Source organism: Cannabis sativa, chromosome 7 (assembly GCF_029168945.1).
Source record: "Cannabis sativa cultivar Pink pepper isolate KNU-18-1 chromosome 7, ASM2916894v1, whole genome shotgun sequence".
Classification (NCBI taxonomy): Eukaryota; Viridiplantae; Streptophyta; class Magnoliopsida; order Rosales; family Cannabaceae; genus Cannabis; species Cannabis sativa.
In genome coordinates this window covers 62,364,308-62,388,043 of record NC_083607.1, presented here as the reverse complement: position 1 = coordinate 62,388,043, position 23,736 = coordinate 62,364,308, and the positions used below count along the sequence as shown (strand labels likewise).

The 23,736-nt window shown below is 31.2% G+C and overlaps 3 protein-coding genes across 3 annotated transcripts; all 3 read right to left on the bottom strand.

The window, feature by feature from the left end:
• Positions 1 to 2,283: 2,283 nt before the first annotated feature.
• LOC115697724 (uncharacterized) lies at positions 2,284 to 4,737 on the bottom strand. The gene is made up of 5 exons (XM_030624833.2): positions 4,001 to 4,737; positions 3,852 to 3,909; positions 3,681 to 3,764; positions 3,460 to 3,595; positions 2,284 to 3,142 (listed from the first exon to the last, which is right to left on the bottom strand). Exons 1-5 carry the CDS (start codon positions 4,563 to 4,565, stop codon positions 2,855 to 2,857), a joined length of 1,131 nt encoding a protein of 376 aa, XP_030480693.2. The 5' UTR covers positions 4,566 to 4,737; the 3' UTR covers positions 2,284 to 2,854.
• A 6,295-nt stretch (positions 4,738 to 11,032) lies between these two features.
• On the bottom strand, positions 11,033 to 14,108 carry LOC115697841 (pentatricopeptide repeat-containing protein At1g31920). Its single transcript, XM_061119097.1, has 3 exons — positions 12,093 to 14,108; positions 11,636 to 12,000; positions 11,033 to 11,118 (listed from the first exon to the last, which is right to left on the bottom strand). The coding sequence occupies exons 1-2, from the start codon at positions 13,910 to 13,912 to the stop codon at positions 11,979 to 11,981; spliced, it is 1,842 nt and encodes a 613-aa protein (XP_060975080.1). The 5' UTR covers positions 13,913 to 14,108; the 3' UTR covers positions 11,033 to 11,118; positions 11,636 to 11,978.
• A 2,751-nt stretch (positions 14,109 to 16,859) lies between these two features.
• Positions 16,860 to 19,077, bottom strand: LOC115697827 (DEAD-box ATP-dependent RNA helicase 47, mitochondrial). Its single transcript, XM_030624964.2, has 2 exons — positions 18,918 to 19,077; positions 16,860 to 18,724 (listed from the first exon to the last, which is right to left on the bottom strand). Exon 2 carries the CDS (start codon positions 18,662 to 18,664, stop codon positions 17,054 to 17,056), a length of 1,611 nt encoding a protein of 536 aa, XP_030480824.2. The 5' UTR covers positions 18,665 to 18,724; positions 18,918 to 19,077; the 3' UTR covers positions 16,860 to 17,053.
• Between the last annotated feature and the right edge of the window lie 4,659 nt (positions 19,078 to 23,736).

The window sequence follows — 23,736 nt, the reverse complement described above, 5'->3', positions numbered from 1 at the left end:
GCAGGAGACAAAGGATATGTATAATGAGGCTTATGACAGTATGTAACTATATACTATATTATATTATACTATACTCATCATGTAATGTGTTTGCTTTCCCTTTTCAATACTTTGAGATTCGCATCTTTACATACAATTACATTTGAAATTTGGATTGAAACAAATTAGACATAGATAAAAGTTATTATTTAGGATTCCTTTAGTACTCGCTATTGTATTGTATTGTATTAATATTATTTAATATAATATTATGTTTGGTATTGACTTATATTAATAACTTGTGTAAAATTATCATTACTATAACTTCAATCTCAATTCCGACCTCCGTTCAAGTTCGGAGCTAGATTCGAGTTTAGAGTCGGGTCGAGATTAAGATTTGGGTTTGGAATCCTGATCTGGGTACATGATTCTAGTTCGGGTTGGGGTTGGGATCCAAGTCCACTATTCGGGACCGGGGCTAGGGTCCCTAACCCTGAACCCTTTGCAAATATTATAACAATACAATATTATATTTGGTATTGACTTATATTAATAACATGTATAAAATTATATTATTAATACCATAAATTCGATTCCAACTCCGACCTCCATTCGGGTCCGGAGTCGGATCCGGAGTCGGATCCGAGTTTGAGGTCAGGTTAGGGTTCGAATTTGGGTCCAGGTAGGTTCTAGTTCAAGTCGGAGTCAGGGTCCAAATTTGGTGTTCGAGACTGGGGCCAGGATCCCTAACTTTGGACTATTTGTAAATATTATAATAATGCAGATCATTTGTTAAGTATTAAATAATACGATCCACATTATATTAAATTTTGTGAACGTAATTAATACAATAAAATATTTTATCCAAACAATGTGTTACTTGATATTTAATACAATACGGCCTTTATACAATACTAAACTAACTCTTATTACTTATCAAAAAAAAAAAACTAACTCTTATTATTTAGTTTTAACCATTTGATTGAGGTAAGTCTTCTCACTAGCTAGAGCATCTGGCAAGAAACAAATATAAACCAACCAGAAAAGGTATCAAAGATCTAATAAAAGAATAATCAAAACAGATTAAAAACAAGATGATTTATAGTGTCACAAAACAATCTGTACAATTCTCTTTTTTCTCTAAACAATTCACCTCTCAATCTCTCTCTTAAGTCCTTAACTGAGAACTACAAGGTTCAGCTTGGATACTAACTGTCATAACAGACAGTTATTTGAATTAGTTGGTAATTAAGTTGAGTTTTCACTACTTCATGTATTTGATTTGGTTGGTCGGTTGTTTATTCTTTTCTCCCCAATAAAATACTAAACTCACTCCTCAATCAAGCCAAATTGGACTCATTGGTAAGAATTTAAAGATAAGGAAATGAAAATAATTCGTAACCCGAATTAGCTCAAATTGTCAGACATGTGATTTATTCTGCATAGTTGCTCTGCAATATTAATACTTCGAAATACATACAGAGCTGAAGAAGAAATTCGATGATAAAATTCGATATACAAACATGCATTCCCTCCGAAATTTTTGGTGTCTTTTTCTATCTCAACCTTCAGAAAATAAAGTTATTTTCTTTGTAACTTGGTGACCATATCAGTTATCCATAGTTTACTTTCTAGAAATGAAAAAAGGTTACTTTCTGGTAACTATGGTCCCAAATTGGACCATATAATATATGATAAGCCTCAGAAATTGCTTAAGATATTCCTTCTTCTCACATTCATGCACTATATTTCTTTCTTTTTTGATATGCCCATAAATAAATAAATAAAGTTTCACTAAAGAAATTTCAATAAAACACTAAAGTTTCAAACTTTATAAAGATAACAAAAAGTAAAAACTCTCTGTGACCTCTGCTGCACATGCCTAAAGTAAAGATTCTCTATTACTAGCTAATAAGAAAGCTAAACGACTTGTCGTACGAGTAAAATTAATGTATTTATAAGAAGAACATCACATCATTCATAACAGGGGATATTTACGGCATAAGTACCTAAACCTTTGAGTTTGTAACCGATACAAACTCAATAATCAGTTTAACGATATAAGTACTTAATATTAGTAAAATTCTGTTTTAATCTAGTTTTATTAGTACAGACTTCTTTTACATAACACATGTAATTTGTAAGGTTTAAATTAGTTATAAATATGTAATATAAATTAGTTATAAATTTAAGATAATAACAAAGAATACGAACAAAAAAATTACAATTTTATAATAACTTTAAGTACTTAGTGCTACTAAAAAAAATAATTAGAATCACGCCGGTTACAAACTCGTATAAATATAATATTGAAACAAACTTTCCTCATTTTTTTTTTTTAATTTTACTACAAGAGCTCAAACTAAACTTATTATACCAAAAGCTAATTTTATACAATAATACCACAAATTAATTAATTAAAGCCAACATGTTAAAAGATTAGCAACAATGACAAACTTAGTTTAAACATTGATTAATGATGATATTTTTGTTGGTGGTGACTTGGCATGAAAAGAACACAACTTTGGTGCCCTTCTGAAAAAAATTGACCACTCTTATGCATTGTCCACACTCTCTTTTGATTCATTTCTTCTGATGATGTGTAGTGAGTAGTGAGTAGTGAGTAGTGACCAGTGACCAGTGACCAGTGACCACCACATGTCATGATAGAGCCATTTCCTGCCATCTTCACATGCTATCTGTCCCCAAAATTCTTCTCTTTATCCCATCATCACATAATTTCTCCTAAAAACTAATACTATTATTACACTAAACTAACCCAAATTGGCAAATTAACCAACTTTGATTTTTTTCCTTTCTTTCACCATATACTATAATACAATATTGAGTTGAGAGAGTCTCATTTGGTTACTTTCTAGTTACTTTCTTTCATAGAGTAAGTCTTAGAGGCCAAGTCAATGCATTGAAGGTGTCTTGGGCAAGTGACTAAATGGTTATTTGTTATGCCAGCTGCTTCCATGAGTGAATGAATCACTGTTGGCCCCACTAACCTAAAACCCCTTCTCACCATGTCTTTGCTTATACTTTCTGATTTTGAGGTCTTCACTGGTATTTTTTGACATAGTTTGAATTGTGTTGAGATTGGTTTGTGATTCACAAATCCCCATAAGTACTTATCCAATGACCCCATTTCCTTCTTAATCTGCAACACAAAAGTCAATTTAAAAACACTTAATTTTGTATCACTAATACTACTTAATAAGTACACTCAATAATTTTTTATCTAATATTTGTAAAAATATAATTTTTTCCAATTTCATCAGTACTTTCCGTCCAGACCCAATGATTTAAAGTTTAGGTCTTATATATTTTTTATTTAAAACAATAACAAAGTCTGTACTGATGAAACTGAAGAAAAATTATAATTTTGTAACATTAAGTACTCATGTTACTAAAAAACTAGTGAGTTTATGCCCGCTATTTACCCAATATTCAAATATGTAACTAAATGAAATGTACCTCAAGAATTCTATTAGCATTATCAACAACTCCTCTAATGAGACTCAACTCAATATTGTATTCTGTGTTGATAGATTTGATTTTCTTTTCATTGTATTTAGCAACTATTTCTGCATCAAATCCTGAAAATGCATCCCTACATAAACACAATCCAACATTATTAGATAGCCCAACAAAAGAAAATAGATTACTTATGTGTTCAAATCAAATAAAAAACTTACCTAAATGTTTGCCTTTTTTTCAAGACTGAAGTCCAATCTGATCCAACTTGAGCTCCAGTAAGTAACAACAACTCAAATAACAACCTACACACAAAAACACACATATATAAATACACAAAAAATTTGAAAAGTGTGACATGTTCTGTTCATAGAGAAAAAAGGGTTATTTACTTGTCATCATGGACAGGAACACCCCATTCTTCATCATGGTAAGCAACATAAATAGGATCTGCAAAGACAATTTTGTGTTATTAAATCAATCATCATTAAAAATGTGTTATCAATTATGTTTTTTTAAGTGTTATCTTATGTATACATACCTGAATTAGGTGTTATGTAACTGCATCTCTTTTGTTCTCTATTAACAACAACACCAGCACCAGCACCAGCACCAGCAGAAACCGAAAAATCGGGTTTAGAAGAAGACTTAGATGTTGTTCTTCCATAATGGGAAATTCTCATTTTTCTTTGTACTTGCATAGTTGCAACTTGTTCTCTCCTAGCAGCTGCAATACTTCCTGGTGCCTCAACTAACAAACAACTCTCAATAGGAACATTAAGAACAACAACAACATGATCACTACTTAACTTGTTTGATTTCTTTTTCTTGATCACTTCATTATTGTTGATAGAAGATTTAGTCATGAAAAGTGGTGTAACACTAGTTTCATTAACATCTTTTCCTCTCTTGATAGCTGGTGGTCTTGGAGATGGCATCTTGGGAGAAACAGGAGGTGTTGTTGGAGACTTTATTGAGCTCTTTTTGATCGATGGTGATCGTCTTTCCAAGCTCGAAATAACTCGATTACATGTTGGTTGAAGAACAGGGCGGCCATTGATTTTAGGCATAGTGAGTTGCTGAGATTTTGGTTTAGCTGAACACATTTTTTTTTGGGATGAGATGAGATGAGATGAAGAGTTAGGATGAGGAGTAGTTGAGAAGTTAAGGGGAAAAGGGTATATTTATAGAAAGTAGAAGAGTGGGGACATGAGATGAGAGACAAGTTTGGGAAGTTGGAACATGGGGGTGTTGGGGCTAATGACTATTATGCATTGTCACCATACATGTATTCACATAATAATCCTCTAATGAAGGGTATTACTAATGCTTTTTTTGGTTATAATAAGAGTGACAGCTCGAACTCATACCACTGTGTAATTTGTCATACATCTCAACTAATTAAGTTGTGAATATTTATTGTTTATAATATACTTAATTTTAATTAAATAAAAGCTTAATGAACCCTTTTATTTTTTATTTTAAACTTCAGAAAGTATTAGCTCGCCTGTGCTTAGGGTCGAGCCTGTGCTTAACTAATTCTCCAAATCCAATCACCCAAAATAGTAAAATTGGTGAAAATCAACCATAGTCACTATGTAAAATGACCTTCTTTTGATAATTTTTTTTTGTTGCAAAAATAGCATTCCAAATAGGGTGTTGAGAAGGTTAATTTGTTACAAAATTATCAAAATTAAGTTATTGTGCAAAGTAACTAGTGGTGCCTTAAATTATGTGGAACCTCATACGTATCAATAGTGATATGTAATCTAGATGTTGCTAGACACTACTAATACTTTTTAACATTTCGCAATGTGTCGAGAAGATCATTTTTGCAAGTAGTTGTAAACAAAACAAGAAGAAAGTTATTTTCTAATTTTATCTTAACTAGGGTGTGTTGTGAATGTGAATGTGAAGCCCAAAAAAGAAAGAAGGATTAAAAGGGCATTGGGTGCCATTGAGGGGGACCTCTAGTTTGTCATAGTTACTTTACTATTCCAATGTTCATTCATATATGATATCCCAAGCTGGAGTAGGGTCACCAATCAATGATTCTTTAAAAAGTTCTTTTTACTCTTAATCACACACAAACTCATTTTTATATGAGAGTATTGTTATTGATTATTAGTAGTCTCCAACACTTTTTATAGGTAGTGTCTTATAATTAGTTAGCGATATTCTTTAAAAGTTATTTTTTAAATTACAGTAGACTTTATATTTAATTACTCCAATAACAAGACGTCACTGAAAAGGGTACTAGACACTAATAATACATTTTAGCATTTATATTTTTATATTATTATATTCATTTGAGAGTAGACATTGAACTAAAAAATAATACTTAATCGAAAGGTGCCATATGACTTGTAATTTTCCAAGTCTTCATCAGTGGACCATTCATGTTTGCTTATCACCTCACAATTTATGACATCCAATTGTCAATTTGTATCTTGGAAATAAACTCAATAAAACTTCATCTTAATTATATATTATTTCCTCCCCATTAAATTGGAACATCACATTTATTCATATTATATGTCACATTTACTTTCTTGTAAAAAAGAAACCAATTAATGTCATCTTTCAAAAAGTGACATCCTTCCAAGTTTAATAAAAAATCGTCACTTATAGTAAGAAAAAATTGTAATCAAAAGAAAAATAACAAGCCTAAACCCTTAAAAAAAGTGAAATGAGTAAAATTATCATAATTACTAACAAAATAAATTCATTCACTGCGTTGAGTAATCGAAAATTGCGCTCAAGACTTAACGAAAGTATTATAAAATAATGTAAAAAATGTTCATATTGAGAAAACATATATAGAAAATGAAATGTTATAAAAGAGAGATGTCTATGGTCCTACTTATTTTGAGCTGTTTTTATTAGCTAGCAATGAACAATATATATATATATATATATATATATATATATATATAAATGGTGACCACCATATTAATAATCAATATGATAAGCTGTGTCCAACTTACAAAAACAACTATTCATAAAAGAAAAGCAATGACTTTTGAATTAATAATATAGTATGATTAGCTTAGCCTAGCTTATTATATATATGGTCAAATAAATAGAAAAAACAAAGCATTTGATTGAATTAGATAATGTGGGTTTTGTTGTTCTAAAGCAAAACATTATTATTTGTGTCATCTCATCTACAGTTGAAGTTGTAGTATAAGCTCCATACAAACTTTCCTATCAAAGAACACTTTATGTTCTTAAAATTAATTTTATTATGAGTTGAGAAATAAATAATATATTTTTATAATAATAATAATAAATATTTTGTGGGAGTGGATTTTGACATTTGTTTGCGTGAGGGAATGTATTCTATTTACACTAATTATTTTTACACGTTTACTTTTTTTTTTTTTATATATTTTTATATATGATATTTATAAAAATAATAAGATATGAAAATAATAAGAAAAATAATAAAAATAACAGAAAAATAATATTTAAATTTAAATAATATATAAATAATACACAAATATAACAACAAAACAACAATAAAATAATAAGAGTATAACATAAAAAATTATAAAAATATCAAAAACCCTATTTTCTGTAAATAAAATCTTAAAAATTATAAAAATATTTAAAATTCTAATTATATTTTTATAATTTTTTATTGTTTTTATATATTTTTAAAATAATCCCTTAAGTTAATTTGACGGTTGTTAATTATTGGAAGCCAAAAAGAAAGTACACATATAATATATTTTATTTTTTATTAAACAAAAAATAATATTTTGTATCTTGTATATTTTGTAAAAGTTATTGATTAGACTTTTTGTTTTCTTAAATGACAAAATAGGCACTGTCTTTTTCAAAATAGTACAAATAAGACACTAAATTGATTTTTCTGTCAAAATAAAACTTAATAATAACTTGATCTAGATGTGTTATGACAAAACTGATTTTCTTTTTTACATATATTAGTGTTAGGAATTGTCGTCAAGTTAAAAATATTGAAAAATATAATTATCGAAAATTGAGTTCAAAGTCCTATTTGTATACTATTTTAAAAAACACATGATCTATTTTATCATTTAACAAAATAGAGGGTCTAATCGGTAATTTTACAAAATACATGGTCTAAAATAGTCTTTACCCTATTCAAAATGAAATTGGCACCAAATTTTATTCAATACTCACACAATAGAGAAATGCTAATAGGTATCATTGGTGTTTAGTACTTTCTTCAATGTCATACTGTTATTAGTGTAATTAAGTATCATGTCTCATATAACTTAAGAAAATAACTTCTACAAAATATTACTAACTTATTATAAAACACTACTTATATAAAGTCACTACAAGAAATGTCACTTTTACCAGCACAGTTCGCTACTGCGCTGGTAAAAGTAACTTTTGCTAACGCATTTCGCAAACTGCGCTGGCAAAGAGATCAAAGTTTTACCAGCGTATATTTGCAGTGGCTAAAATCTAACTTTTACCAGCACATTTACGCGCTGAGAAAAGTCTTTTTTGCCAGCGCTTTTCATTTTATGTTGGCAAAAGTTCTAATACCAACATTAATTTGCCAACCCCCTTTTGCCAACACATCATAGGTAAATTCTATTTTACCAGCGCAATACCAACTTTTGTCAGTACAAAAATATGCTGGCAAAAGTGACATTTCTTATAGTGAGTATTGAGTAATAGTGATGTTTGATCTCCAATAGTAATGCTCCACATAATATGATGATTAAAAGAGTTTTATTATTATATATAATTATTAGCATAATAAAAGAACAAGCCATGTGGTGGGAAAGTGAAGTTTCATAATAAGAGGCAAAAGTAAACATTTATGACATTTGTTATGGGAACTTCCTCTTTGTCTTATTGATATGACAAAAAGCTAATTATTAATTATTATAATTATTTTTATTATTATCTCATTAATTACCTATTCTTTCCATATGGTTTCATTCTCAATTTAAACCATCAAACAAGTTAAACTTTTGATATTGTTATTGAACTATATGTCAATTTTTGGCCATAAATGATTATAAAGTAATTATTGAGAATAAGTGGTTAATAGTCAATTATTTAGGTGGTGATTATGACTTAGCTTTAGAGTTATTGGTTTAGGCATCACATGTTATGTGTTCTAGATTAGATTACTCATTTTTTCTAGAAAAAAATATATATAATTATTCAAATTTCAACCAATTTATATATGTTAAAACTTTTACTATTCAATATCTTATATGGATAGATACAAAAAGAGAGAGAGAATTGAGAAGGATTGGTTTTAGACCCCATTTCACATGCAATATAATCAAGTGTTGTACCTTTATAATCCAAATGGAAAAACTTGTCTTGTTGTAAAATATCATCACATGCATGTACTTTTACAATTTTTGCTTTATGATGATAATAATAATGATTTATATGTTTATAAAAGAAAATAGAAAAAACAAGCAATTTATTTTGGCTAATGTTAGCTGTTAAATGTTAATTAAAGTAAAACATTATACATTATTAGATATGGATAAGAAAAAAAAATTGAAAGATATTTAATACGTGGCGCTAGATATAAGAGAACTAAACCAGCGTCGAAGTTTCACTTAGCTCAAGGGTCTAAAAAAAAATTTCTTTTAAAAATACATATAATTTTTTTATTAATTTTAAAAATACTATATTTTTTTCGAATTAAAGGCTAATTTTTTTTTTCTGGCTCAATTTTAAAATCGAATGTATATATGTAGTGCTTAGTATTAACAACAATTTGATCATGGTGGTTTCATTACTTGAAACATTGAAAAGGTAGATTTCATTAAATTATAAATTATGTGGGAATTTACATTGGAATTTATTATTTGTTTTTAGAGGCTTTATTATTGTTATTTGAAAATGTATTTATATAATGTAAAACATCAAGGGATAGTATTTATTCTCAATAATAATAATAATAATAATAATAATAATAATTAATATGTGTATGAGGATGTGACTCTGAAAATTAGATGGCTTTAGTTATGCAGTTTGTAGTTGATTTATTTAATCATTTAAAACCTATTTAATTCCATATTAAATAGAATATTGTGTGAATATGGTTCTCATCTAGCTACCCACTCTTAAAACATTAAATATACATATATACGTAAAATAAATAGTTTTCTCTTTTTCTCAAAAATAAAAATGAATAGGTATATCTTATTTAAAACAATACACTGTCATATCTCATTTATAAGATTTAATAACTAGTGGAATATTTTTGGAAAATATTAAAGTCCCCTTTTCCATTTCCACATTTTTGGTTAAAGAGATGAAATAACAATTTGCTATTATAATATTAGTTTTCCAATTATATAATGCAAAATATGAGAATAATGCACAATACATAACTTGCAAGCTAAGAAAGATGTACAATACATGTTTTAATTTTTACCTTTACTCACCTTTCTAATTTTTTTTTTCCTCGTTGAATAAAATTTTTGAGTCCGCCCCTGCATATTCTAATAATATATTAGAGAGACTGATTACATTCCAAAATCAGTTAAAAAACATACAATAAAAAATACAAAACAGTTGTATTTGTTAACTAGAAATTTTCAATTTGTATACAAATTTGTGCTCATACATCTATGAAATTTTATCTCAATGGTCAATTTGTGCTTATTTTATGCCAATATTAAAAGGAAATAGTTTCTGTTGTTGAAAACAAGTGAAGTCTCCCATTTATAATTCATCTCTCATTTATTTTCCTTTGGACTTTAATGAGTGATTGAGCCTATACATTTTTAACCCTAAATATATGAGCATTTTTATTAGACACTTTATGATGCTCAACACTACAACGATGTAGCGCATAAGAAGCGATTAACAGGTTTTTATATTATTTATTAAATCAAAATGTATAAGATTAAATATTGAATTACATTAATAACGATATGCTACCTTTTATAGTGCTTGACACCTTAAAGTGATCTTTAATGTTTTTCTAAATAATAAAGACTAATTCGTGGAACATCAGTAAGAATTATATATATATATTAAATGGGAGTACAATTTTCTCTAAGAATATACATTTTTTCTATCTCTATGATCGTTGGATTATGATTGAATTGATCTAACCCTTATTAATTATTCGAAGCCAAAATACATCAAATTGAGCTAACATTCAACCTTAATCAAAGTACATAAAACAAATGTTAATAGTCAGAACGAAATGCATTTCTTTCTTTCTTAAAATACATTCCCTATTTTATAATATGTAAACAATAGATTTTCATTTTTTTTGGTAAACTAATAAATAAAAATCTAATTCTAGGCTTTATCTAACTCTAAGCTTAGTTTAATATACTTTAGCTTTCAATAGTTACCAATCATTCGATCAACTCAACTATTAACCTAACAGATGTCCACTTAAATAGGCCAATCAAAATCTACACTATAAATATATAAAGGAAGTTATGTTGCTTTAAAAGAGTACTAACTAAAAGTGTTAACAAGACTTTTTGAGAATATATGAACTTAAAGCGGTCATCACTTTTAAAAATATATATAAAAAATATTTAAAAAGAGTATCATAATAAGATCAAACCCATACTGTAATGTGTCATACATTTAACCAATTAAGCTATGACTATTATTGTTTACAATATACTTAATTTTATTTAAATAATAGCCTAACCACTGGCAGACCAATAAAGGACCAGTGTAAGCTTAAGCCCATGCTGAACAAAAAATATTTTTTTACTTCTTAACTAAAAAAAAATCTTTTAATTATTTTAATTGCCCACAACAAATGCGCAACAAAATGGGAGATCAATAGTTGAATAATAGTTTGACAGTATATCTCAAAAAGGATGTATTCAATGCTATTGACAACGAGTTTATTATTCATCGTTTTCAAAACATGAAAACTCATCGAGAACAACTCTAAAAATATGAGCTCAAAAATTGATATATTTGCTAAAATTTTAAGATATTGAGTATGTTATATATTTTGAACATCGTTTTAGATTGCATTTTTTTTTTCTATTAGAAGATTTTTAGTGCTTGATATTTAATATCTTTTTAGTTGGGAATTGAAATATTGAATTGTGTTTTTCTTTATATTTACTTGTTTTTTGAAATATTTTTATATATGAAAAAAATTTACGCCTACCTTCCAATTAAATTCTGGGTCCGCCACTGAGCCTAACGATACTTTTTATTTTCTATTTTGGATGCCTGAAAAGTGTATGTGTAACCCTAGGCACGAGCCTAACACATGTGCCTAAGGCCGGCCCAAATTTCTTCACACAATATAACATGTCATTTGGAGCTATCACATAGCCTTAACTAAAATCTTCAAGCTAAAACAACCTAAAATTATTCTATGAAAGATTGTCTTCTCTTCACTTGGCAAAGCTTAGATATTTGCAGAAGACATCATTAATTGAGTACATATATCAGAAACCACTTCGAGGTAGCTCAAGTGGCCAAAAGGGGTTGGTGAGAGGTGCGTGGGTGTGTGGAGGGTTTTGGGATCGAATTCCAACTTGTGTCACTCAAAAATGTATATCTAAGACGCTTCAATGAAAAAAAGTACAGATATCAGAAAAAGGGAATGAATTGAATATACATAAAGAAGGGGAAAGAAGGAGAAAAATCATTGATTTTACCAGTAATCTCTACAAGAACATACTCCATCTTTAAAATGGTGGAACTGATTTCTATCTCTAACAGTAATTTCTCGTTCATAGATAACTGAAATAAGTTTAGTATAAGTGTGACAATCACTGCACATTCTTAGATTTCTAACTATTCTTATAGGACTTCCTCTAGAAGAATGTATAAGAGCAAAAGCAATTGCTAACTTCTGACTATGATACTTTAATCTCTCTATCTTCTCTTCTTCTTCTACATCAAGCAAAACAAGAGATGTGTCTGGTTTATACCCTTCAAATCTAAGTTGCCATTCCATTTGGTGAATCATCTCATGAACACCATCACATTGAGGATATGACATGTCTTGTGATACAAACTTGAAAACCTTTTTCTTCACTTCAACCATGCTGAACCCAAGATTTGGTGTCAATCCTTTTGAAGCCATTTCGGTTCGGATCCTAGCAACATTATCCCACTTCTGAGATTTCGCATACATGTTTGAAAGCACCACATAATCACCAGGGTTCTGAGAATTCATCTTCACTAGATTTTCTGCTGCAATTTCGCCTATTTCCAAGTTATTATGAACTCTACAAGCACTAAGAAGGCTTCTCCATATAATGTCATTCGGGTTTATGGGCATGCTGTTAATGAACTCGAATGCTTCATTCAACATCCCTGCTCTTCCGAAAAGATCTACAATACAACCATAATGATGAACTGTTGGCTCGATCCCATGCTCGGTTTTCATCTTCTTAAACCATTTTAGACCCTCATCAACCAAGCCAGCATCACTACAAGCACTCAGAACACTCATATACACAATCTCGTCGGGTCTCAAACCTTCTTCAAGCATTTCAGAGAAAACCTCTAAAGCTTTCCTACCATGTCCATGCATAGCAAGCCCCGAAATCATCACCGAGTAGGACAACTGATTCTTCTTGCTCTTCCCCATCTGGTTAAACAAACACAAAGCTTTCTCCAAACAACCACATTTCACATACATATCCATTAAAGAAGTCTCTACAATCACATTATTTCCACTAATATTCCTCAACAAGTATCCATGAGTACACCTACCCAAATCAAGAGCACCCAAATGAGTACAAGCAGAAAGAACACTAACTAACACACTCTCCTCGGCTCTAAACCTTCTTTCCTCATCACTCATCATCATATCCCCAAAAAGCTTAAGACACTCCCACCATTTACCTAAACTAGCATGAACAGAAATAACAGCACTCCATGAAGCAACACTTCTTTCAAGCATTTGATCAAACACATCACAGCTAAGTTCAATTTCCCCACATTTTCCATACATATTGATTAAACTATTTTGCACAAACAAATCACCTTGTAATCCAAGTTTAAAGCAATGCCCATGAATCATTATACCTTCTTTAATTGCAGATAACTTAGCACAAGCCTTAAGCAAAGGTGGGTAAGTAAAATTATCAGGCTCAACACCACTCTCCAACATTTCATAGTAAATTAACAAAGCTTTACCCCAATTCATATCCTTGACATGTCCTCTGATCATGGTGTTGAACAAGAAAGCTTCTGGGATATCATCATCAATACACCTGAAAATCTTGCAAGCATAATCCATGCTTCCCCAATCAGAAAGAGCAGTAGTAGCCACAAGATTTCCTGCACAAAAGGGGTCACATAAAAATCCAAACTTTATAATTTGGGCATGAATTTGGTTGAGTTCTTTGATGGTTCTGCATTTTTTAAGCAGTGAGATGCATTCTTGGAGCTTGGAATTGAAATTGAATTGTGGGGTTTCTTTGGTGGGAAATAAAAGATGGGTTTGGTTAAGGACTGATGTCATGATGATGATGATGTTATCAACACCATTGTTGCTAAGCTTTCATTATTTTCCAATGAAGCATGTTGTTGTGGAGAGGAGTAAAGTGAGTGAAAATTATGGTTAGTGGAATGGAATCTGATCTTCATTATCATCTCTGTGAGTTTGAGTTTGGGAAGAGATTATGGGACAACCAGATTGTGTGGATAGGATAATGTCTCATGTAAAACACTTTTGTGGGGCCACATGATATTTATACGAGAAGTGCTAAAAAATTATTGGTATCAATCATTCTTCTCAGTTTCGTATTAATATTGGTGTAATGAAATAGCGAGTCTTGTATAATTTTAAAAAATAGTTTTTAAAAAATATCACTAACCAATTATAAGGCGTTATCTATAAAAAGTGTTAGATACTACTAAAATAATCTATTTATATACATAGGAAAGTAATGGGTAGTGTGATTTTTTTTATTATTTTAATCACTATTTAATAATTATAGGGCTCATTTGGTACGCTGTATAATGATCGTATTGTATTAAATAATAAATAACACTATGTTTGGATAATACAATGTATTGTATTAATTATTACGACCAAATACAATGTATGTTGTATTATTTAATACATAATAAATAGTCTGTATTAGCTTGTATTATAATATTTACAAAAGATTTGGGATCAACACCAATCTTCGACCCGAACTCAGACTCAAATTCGGGACCCGAACTCGAACCCAGACCCAGACCCCAGACCCAGACCCAGACCTGGACTTGAACCCCGGTCTCGGGACTCAGAACCCGAACTCGGGCCCCAAACCCGAACCCGAACCCGAGACCCCGACCCGAACCCGGATCTGAGACTCAGACCTGGGACCCGAACCCAGACCTAGACCTGGACTCGTAGTTGGTATTAGGATCGATTGTATTGAAAATGTATTATAATTTTACACAATTTATTAATACAAGTCAGTACCAAATATTGTATTGTATTAAATAATACTAATATAATACAATACAACTTAATCTAACACAATACAATACGTCGTACCAAACGAGCCCATTAAAATTTATTTACGTAAAAAAGTGATATTAATATTATAAAAATTACTATTAACTATTAAATAAGAGCAATTTGCGGCGAAACCCCCTTATGTTTTGATTTTTATACACTTAACCCCCTTATCTTTATTTTTGGTGGCAAAACCCCCTTATGTTTTAATTTTTATACACTTAACCCCCTTATCTTTTTTTTTTGTGGCAAAACCCCTTTATGTTTTAATTTTTATACACTTAACCCCCTTATCTTTTTTTTGGTGGCAAAACCCCCTTATGTTTATTTTTCTTTACAAATTTGACACGCCAGTTAAATATTACCGTTAAATATCAACTGGATGACCACTGTATACACCTTTGTATATGTAACGGTAAAACCTCGAAGTCGATACAGTAGTAATCCGGTTAGTATTTAACGGTAATATTTAACTAAAATTTTAAATTTGCAAAGAAAAGTAAATTGAAGGGTTTTGCCACCAAAACAAAAGATAGAGGGGTTAAGTGTATAAAAATTAAAACATAAGGGGGTTTTGCCACCAAAAATAAAAGATAAGGGGGTTAAGTGTATAAAAATTAAAACATAAGGGGGTTTTGCCACCAAAAAAAAAGATAAGGGGGTTAAGTGTATAAAAATTAAAACATAAGGGGGTTTTGCCACCAAAAAAAAAGATAAGGGGGTTAAGTGTATAAAAATTAAAACATAAGGGGGTTTTGCCACCAAAAAAAAAAAATAAGGAGGTTAAGTGTATAAAAATTAAAACATAAGGGGGTTTCGCCGCAAATTGCTCATTAAATAATAGTTATAAAGTTTTGGCCTTTCTTCAGTAATTTGAAGTTTTTAACATATAATAAGCTCGTATAGTTAAATTGAAGATTAAAAGTTATATTTTTAAGAGAGAATTATAATTTTGAAATATTGATATTTGGATTTAAAATAAGATACCTACTATTAATATGATGCTTGAATTTAAATAAGGCTAATTAGTAATTTTTCTGAATTTTGACATGTACCAAATCATGCCCCTGAATTTTTTTGGCTGTTAACTATTGAGATTGTTAGATTTAAAGACTTTTGTTTAATTTCATTCAATTTTACTGTTTCAGTGATTATTTATGTACTAAATCATGCTCCCTAGACTTTGATATCTACTAAATCATGCCCCTCAAATTTTGATATGTACTAAATCATGCCTCTTGAACTTTCATCCATGTTAAAATTTTTTTTACTAAAATTCGACAAAAGTCCTTAAATCTAACAATCTCAATAGTTCAGGGGAAATTTTTAACGGCCAAAAAAATTCAAAAAATATAATTTGATACATGTCAAAGTTCGAGGTAAAAATTACTAATTAGCATTTAAATAATCAGTACACTAACCAATTATATAAATTACTTCAAATTAACTCGGCCATAAAAAGTTTAAGAGAGTATGTGTGGGGAGTTTTAAAACGAATTCCAAATTATACAATATAAGAGGTATATATAAATGCTTCGATAAAAAAAAAAAAACAATTATACGTATATTCTTACGAAAAAAAATATTTTATATATATTAATATATTTATAGCATTCATGGACCCCATTCAATTTAGTGCTTTCATGAGTTTGACATTTAATAAAAGATAAGTACCATTTTAAATTTTATATTTTCCAAAAATTACATATTTAACTCCCTATTTTATTAAATGACAATTGAAACACTATATTTCTCAAAATAGTAGATAATAGATCCTTAACTTAATTTTTGTCAAATTAAAAACTTAATAATAACATAACTGAAAGTGTTGTAGCAAAAATAATAATAATTTTTATTTTTTTTTTTGCATATGTTCAGAAACTAACTTCAAGTTGATTATGACTAAATAAAAATTTACCCTTAAATAAATAAATCTAACTTCATGTTTTATGACTAAGGATTTTTCCTCAACCTTCTTCTTTCATACATATATATGAAACACAAACCTTTCTTATCAATGTACATATATCTTTGACACTAGTTTCTGCATTTGAAAATAAGGATGAAATAAATGTACAAAAATAAACACAAACAGTTCTTGATACTTCAAAAATTTTAATACCATGTAAAAAAACTAATCTTTCTTTTTCTATATCATTCTAACTGCTGTGGAATCTTCTCTTCTTCAGTCACAACAAGCTTACTTTCTACAAACTCACAAGCAGGAATAGGAACACCTAGCTGCTTTTGCATCTTCTTCACAACGAAAACTTCTCGTTCCTCACACAGCGACACAACTGTGCCTGGTCTACCTAACCGCCCAGTACGACCAGCTCGGTGAGCGTAGTGAATTGTGTCTGTAGGTAAGTCTAGATTAACAACAAGATCACATTCTGCCACATCCAAACCTCTAGCTGAGAGTTCATTAGTTACAAGGATTCTAATCTCCCCTTTCTTGAATTTCTTTAAAGTGGTTGACCGAGCAAGCTTGCCCAGATCGCCGTGTAGCTCTGCAGCCACCATTCCACGAGCCTCGAGCTTAAAGACTGCATCTTTTAGCTGCCTTGTGTGGTTCATGAAGGCTATGACAGACTTGGCATCAAGGGCATGAACACATCTTCTCAATGTATCAACCTTGTGTTGTACTCTTGTGACACAATGGTAGTGTTTCAAAGAGGGAGGTAGCTCCACTGTTGGCTGTGTCTGAGGATTTGAGGGTGAACTTGTATCGGTCTTCTTAGACAAGACCGGCCCAGATTGTGGGATTGATTCAAGTGGTACTACTTTTTTGGCTTGGACAAGAAGTGGATCATTCCCCCAACTCCTGGCTGCTCTTGTAACCGCAAATGGAACTGTTGCTGAAACCAAAATGGTCTGCCTCTCAACTCTCTTGGCAACCGGGTTCCTAGGGTCTGCACTCGATTTTCTACCTACATGTTCCAATATCCTATGCATATGCTCACGAAAGTTGAACGAAAGAAGTTCATCAACTTCATCTAATACCAAGTAACGACAATCATGAGTGTGAAGTTTCCCAGCAGCACTAATCTCAGCAATCCGACCAGGCGTCCCAACGACAATAACAGGTTTATTTTTCTTAAGAGCTTCTTCCTGCCTAGAGCGATTTGCACCCCCAACAAGCTGCTGAACCGCTCTTTTATCATTCGGACCTAATAATTTCTCAACCTCCCTAACAATTTGCATACCCAACTCCCTAGAAGGAGCCACAATGAGAGCTTCAATCTCAGCTCTCTTCCCACCAGATTCTCTATATGATCCACCAGAAGAACAATCCTTCTTTAGTGGACCGACATTAGTGAGAATCGGAAGCAAATAAGCAAGAGTCTTCCCTGAACCTGTGTAAGATTGAATAACAACATCTTGACCATTGAGAATAACAGGAATTGCTGAAGATTGAACATCAGTAGGAGTTGTAAAGCCCTCAGTCTCTAACCTCTCTATCAAAGTAGAAGGCAATCCAAGCTCAGAAAATGACTGAGCTGCAAATGGTGCTGCCTCATTTTCAACCTTCTTTGGCTTAATCACATTACTTCTTATAATCTTCTTACCTTTGGGAACTTTCAATTTAGTTGTTTCCCTTGGTTCTGTGGTTTCAATCTTACTCTTAATATCAAAGCTAGCAAGAGTGAGAGGTCCCTTGTCTACACTGCTATGAAACCAAGTCTTCCTAGAAAAATGGGTGAGCTTTTGAAAACGAAGTGAGCCTCCAAAAAACAGAAAGCGTGGTGATATTAAAGCAGGCATCTTTCTCTCAAGATTTGATTTTTAGTATCATTATCCGTAAAGCTTGAAATGGGGTTGAAGCTGCAAAGTGAATGTGGCAAAAAACTAAGCAAAAATACTAAACAAAAACCATATTGGCATTTTGTCAAACACCATTAGAGCATGATATAATGTAACTGTTCTCAAACTGAACAAATACAAAAATGGAATTGTAAATAATAAAAGATATGTAGAGAGAGAGAGAGAGAGAGAGAGAGAACTGAAGATATATTACCTTGGTAGATGGAGATGGAGATGGTGCAGTGCCAGAGCTGAGCTGAGCTGAGCTGAGAAGAACCACCGGACGGCGAGTCGAGTCAGGAGCAGAGAGAGAGAGTGAGGCTGAGAAATTTTGAAGGGTTTTAAGTGTTAGGTCTCATCTTGAATTATGATATTACACGTGTACGGTCACTGTGGACTCAAGTCTAGACTTTTTTTTTTTTCTTTGAAGTGATACCTCAATTTTTATTAGAGAATAAATATTATTTTAAATCTTGTGTTTTGTGAAAATTAGTGATCACATTTTCTGTTTTGTTAAAAAATAAAATAGACTTTATATCATTTAAAAAAAAGGACTGTATTTTTTAAAATAATAAAAATAAGACTTCGAACTTAATTTTCAACAATTTTTTTTTTTCATAATACGAGCATATACATAAAATGTAACTAGTTTTCTCATAACATCTCTAGATCAGATTATTATTAAATTTTATTTTAACAAAAAATCAGTTCAGGGTGATATTTGTACCATTTTGAAAAATATAGGGACGCCTTGAGGAAAAAAGTAGTTTTCATGCACTAATTGTCATTTGAACCGAAATAGTGAAAATCTCACATTTTTGATCGTGGTACCCCTTTGTGAAATGTGGCTCGGACCCATCTCGGAATATTTTTTGGCACTAGTCACATTGAATTTGTGCTTCTAAGACGTGAATATGAAGATTGGTTTCACGTTAAATTTGGTTAAAATGACCCCAATTCAAAATTTTAAAATATTCTTCTTTTCAGGGTATATTTTAACAAGTTTTTTCCTTACTCTTACACTCGTTAGTGTTTTGTTAAAATCTCACCCTACACGTCTTCAAAAATCGTGAAATTTCACGGGGACAAAGCCAAGACCGTTGTGCATCACTTTTCTAATAGACGCATTGAGAGAAAAAAAAAGTAGTTTTCATGGACTAACAATCATTTTAACCGAAATAGTAAAAATCTCACATTTCTGATAGTCGTACCCCTTTGTGAAATGTGGCCCGGACCCATCTCGAAATATTTTTTGTCACTAGTCACGTTGAAATCCTGCTACTAAGACGTGAATATGAAGATTGGTTTCGCATTAAATTTGGTTAAAATGGCCCTAATTCAAAAAGTGAAGATATTCTTCTTTTCATGGTAAATTTGAATAAGTTTTTTTTCTTACTCTTATACTTGTTAGTGTTCTGAAAGCTCTCCCTACACATCTCCAAAAATTGTGAAATTTCATGGGGACAAAGCCAAGACCGTTGCGCATCACTTTTCTATGGGACGCCTTGAGGGAAAAAGTAATTTTCATGCACTAACAGTCATTTGAACCAAAATAGTGAAAATCTCACATTTTTGATAGTGGTGCCCCTTTGTGAAATGTGGCTCGGACCCATCTTGGAATATTTTTTGGTACTAGTCACATTGATTTTGTGCTTTTAAGACGTGAATATGAAGATTGGTTTCACATTAAATTTGGTTAAAATGACTCCTAATTCAAAAATTGAAAATATTCTTCTTTTCAGGGTAAATTTTAACAAGTTATTTCCTTACTCTTACACTCGTTAGTGTTCTGTTAAAATCTCACCCTAGATATCTCTAAAAATCGTGAAATTTTACGGGGATGAAGACAAGACCGTTGTGCATCACTTTTCTATTGGACACGTTGTAAGAAAAAGTATTTTATATGCACTAACAATCATTTAAATCAAAATAGTGAAAATCTCACCTTTCTGATATTGGTACCCCTTTGTGAAATGTGGCCCGGACGCATCTTGGAATATTTTTGGCCACTAGTCACATTGAATTCGTGCTACTAAGACGTGAATATGAAGATTGGTTTTGCATTAAATTTTATTAAAATGGCCCCCTAATTCAAAAATTTAAAATATTCTTCTTTTCAGGATAAATTTTAACAAGTTTTTTCCTTACTCTTACACTCGTTAGTGTTCTGTTAAAATCTCACCCTATACATCTTCAAAAATCGTGAAATTTCACGGGGACAAAGCCAAGACCGTTGTGCATCACTTTTCTATTGGACTCCTTGAGAGAAAAAGTAGTTTTCATGCACTAACAGTCATTTTTAACCGAAATAGTAAAAATCTCACATTTCTGATAGTCGTACCCCTTTGTAAATTGTGGCCCAGACCCATCTCGAATTAATTTTTTGGCACTAGTCACATTGAATTTCTTCTACTAAGGCATGAATATGAAGATTGGTTTCACATTAAATTTGGTTAAAATGGCCCCGTAATTCAAAAATTGAAGATATTCTCTTTTGAGGGTAAATTTGAACAAGTTTTTTCCTTACTCTTATACATATTAGTGTTCTGTTAAAAGCTCACCCTACGCATCTCTAAAAATCGTGAAATTTCATGGGGACGAAGCCAAGACCGTTGTACATAACTTTTCTATTGGACGCGTTGAGAGAAAAAGTAATTTTCATGCACTAACAATCATTTAAATCAAAATAGTGAAAATCTCACATTTCTGATAGTGGTACCCTTTTGTGAAATGTGACTCGGACATATCTCGGAATATTTTTTGCCACTAGTCACAATGAATTCGTACTCCTAACCGTGAATATGAAGATTAATTTTGCGATAAATTTGGTTAAAATGACACCCTAATTCAAAAATTTAAAATATCCTTCTTTTTAGGGTAAATTTTAACAAGTTTTTTCCTTACTCTTACACTCGTTAGTGTTCTGTTAAAATCTCACCCAACAAATCTCCAAAAATCGTGAAATTTCATGGGGTTGAAGCCAAGACCGTTGTGCATTACTTTTCTATTGGACACGTTGAGAGAAAAAGTAGTTTTCATGCACTAACAATCATTTTAATTGAAATAGTAGTGGTACCCCTTTGTGAAATGTGGCATGGACGCATCACGGAATATTTTTGGCCATTAGTCACATATTGAATTTGTGGTACTAAGATGTGAATGTAAAGATTGTTTTTGTAATAAATTTGGTTAAAATGACTCGCGAATTCAAAATTGAAAATATTCTTCTTTTCAAGGTAAATTTTAACAAGTTTTTTCCTTACTCTTACACTCATTAGTGTTCAGTTAAAATCTCACCCTACCCATCTCCAAAAATCGTGAAATTTCATGGGGATGAAGCAAAGACCGTTGTGCATCACTTTTCTTTTGGAAACGTTGAAAGAAAAAATAGTTTTTATGCACTAACAATCATTTTAATCGAAATAGTGAAAATCTCACATTTCTGATAGTGGTACCCCCTTTGTGAAATGTGGCCCGTACGCATCTCGAATATTTTTGGCCACTATTCACATTGAATTCATGCTACTAAGATATGAATATGAAGATTGGTTTCGCATTAAATTTGGTTAAAATGGCCCCCTAATTCAAAAATTTAAAATACTCTTCTTTACAGGGTAAATATTAACAAGTTTTTCCTTACTCTTACACTCGTTAATGTTCTGTTAAAATCTCATCCTACACATGTCCAAAAATCGTGAAATTTTACGGGATCAAAGCCAAGACCATTGTGCATCACTGTTTTATTGGACACGTTGAGAGAAAAAATAGTTTTCATGCACTAACAGTCATTTTAACTGAAATAGTGAAAATCTAACATTTCTAATAGTGGTATCCCTTTGTGAAATGTGGTCCAGACCCATCTAAGAATAATTTTTTTGGCACTACTCACATTGAAATCCTGCTACTAAGACGTAAATATGAAGATTGGTTTCACGTAAAATTTGGTTAAAATGGCCCCCTAATTCAAAAATTGAAGATTAATTTCTTTTCAGGGTAAATTTGAACAAGTTTTTTTCCTTACTCTTACACTTGTTACTCTTCTGTAAAAAAGCTCACCCTACACATCTCTGAAAAACGTGAAATTTTACGGGGACGAAGCCAAGAACGTTGTGCATAAATTTTGTATTGGATGCATAGAGAGAAAAAGTAGTTTTATGCACTAACTATCATTTAATTCAAAATAGTGAAAATCTCACATTTCTGATAGTGGTACCACTTTGTGAAATATGGCCCGGACCCATCTTGAAATATTTTTTGCCACTAGTCACAATGAATTCGTACTACTAAGAGGTGAATATGAAGATTTGTTTTGAATTAAATTTGTTTTAATTGGCCCCCTAATTCAAAAATTTAGAATATTCTTCATTTCAGGGTAAATTTTAACAAGTTTTTTTTCTTACTCTTACAATCGTTAGTGTTCTGTTAAAATCTCACCCTACACATCTCCAAAAATCATGAAATTTCATCGGGTTGAAGCCAAGACCGTTGTGCACTACTTTTCTATTGGACGCGTTGAGAGACAAAGTAGTTTTCATGCACTAACAATCATTTTAATCGAAATAGTAAAAATCTCACATTTCTGATAGTGGTACCCCTTTGTGAAATGTGGCCCGGACCCATCTCAGAATATTTTTTGCCACTAGTGACAATAAATTTGTACTACTAAGACGTGAATAGGAAGATTGGTTCCACGTTAAATTTGGTTAAAATGACCCTCTAATTCAAAAATTGAAAATATTCTTCTTTTCAAGTTAAATTTTAAAAGTTTTTTCCTTTCTTTTACACTCGTTAGTGTTCTGTTAAAATCTCATCCTACACACCTCCAAAAATCGTGAAATTTCATGGGGACGACGCACAGACCGTTGTGCATCACTTTTCTATTAGACGCGTTGAGAGAAAAAGTAGTTTTCATGCACTAACAATCATTTTAATCGAAATAGTGAAAATCTGATCACATTTCTGATAGTAGTACCCCTTTGTGAAATGTGGCCTAGACCCATCTCAGAATATTTTTTCCCACTAGTCACAATGAA

What these genes read in the sequence shown, in the direction of transcription:
- LOC115697841 (XM_061119097.1), bottom strand. Translation starts at nt 13,912, where the DNA reads ATGACATCAGTCCTTAACCAAACCCATCTTTTATTTCCCACCAAAGAA. An exon ending in TGTTCTTGTAGAGATTACTG is followed by an intron (nt 12,001 to 12,092) that starts GTAAAATCAATG and finishes TTTTCATTGAAG; the next exon opens with CGTCTTAGATATACATTTTT.
- LOC115697724 (XM_030624833.2), bottom strand. Translation starts at nt 4,565, where the DNA reads ATGTGTTCAGCTAAACCAAAATCTCAGCAACTCACTATGCCTAAAATC. An exon ending in GTTCCTGTCCATGATGACAA is followed by an intron (nt 3,765 to 3,851) that starts GTAAATAACCCT and finishes TTTTGTGTGTAG; the next exon opens with GTTGTTATTTGAGTTGTTGT. An exon ending in ATGCTAATAGAATTCTTGAG is followed by an intron (nt 3,143 to 3,459) that starts GTACATTTCATT and finishes TTTGTGTTGCAG; the next exon opens with ATTAAGAAGGAAATGGGGTC.
- LOC115697827 (XM_030624964.2), bottom strand. Translation starts at nt 18,664, where the DNA reads ATGCCTGCTTTAATATCACCACGCTTTCTGTTTTTTGGAGGCTCACTT.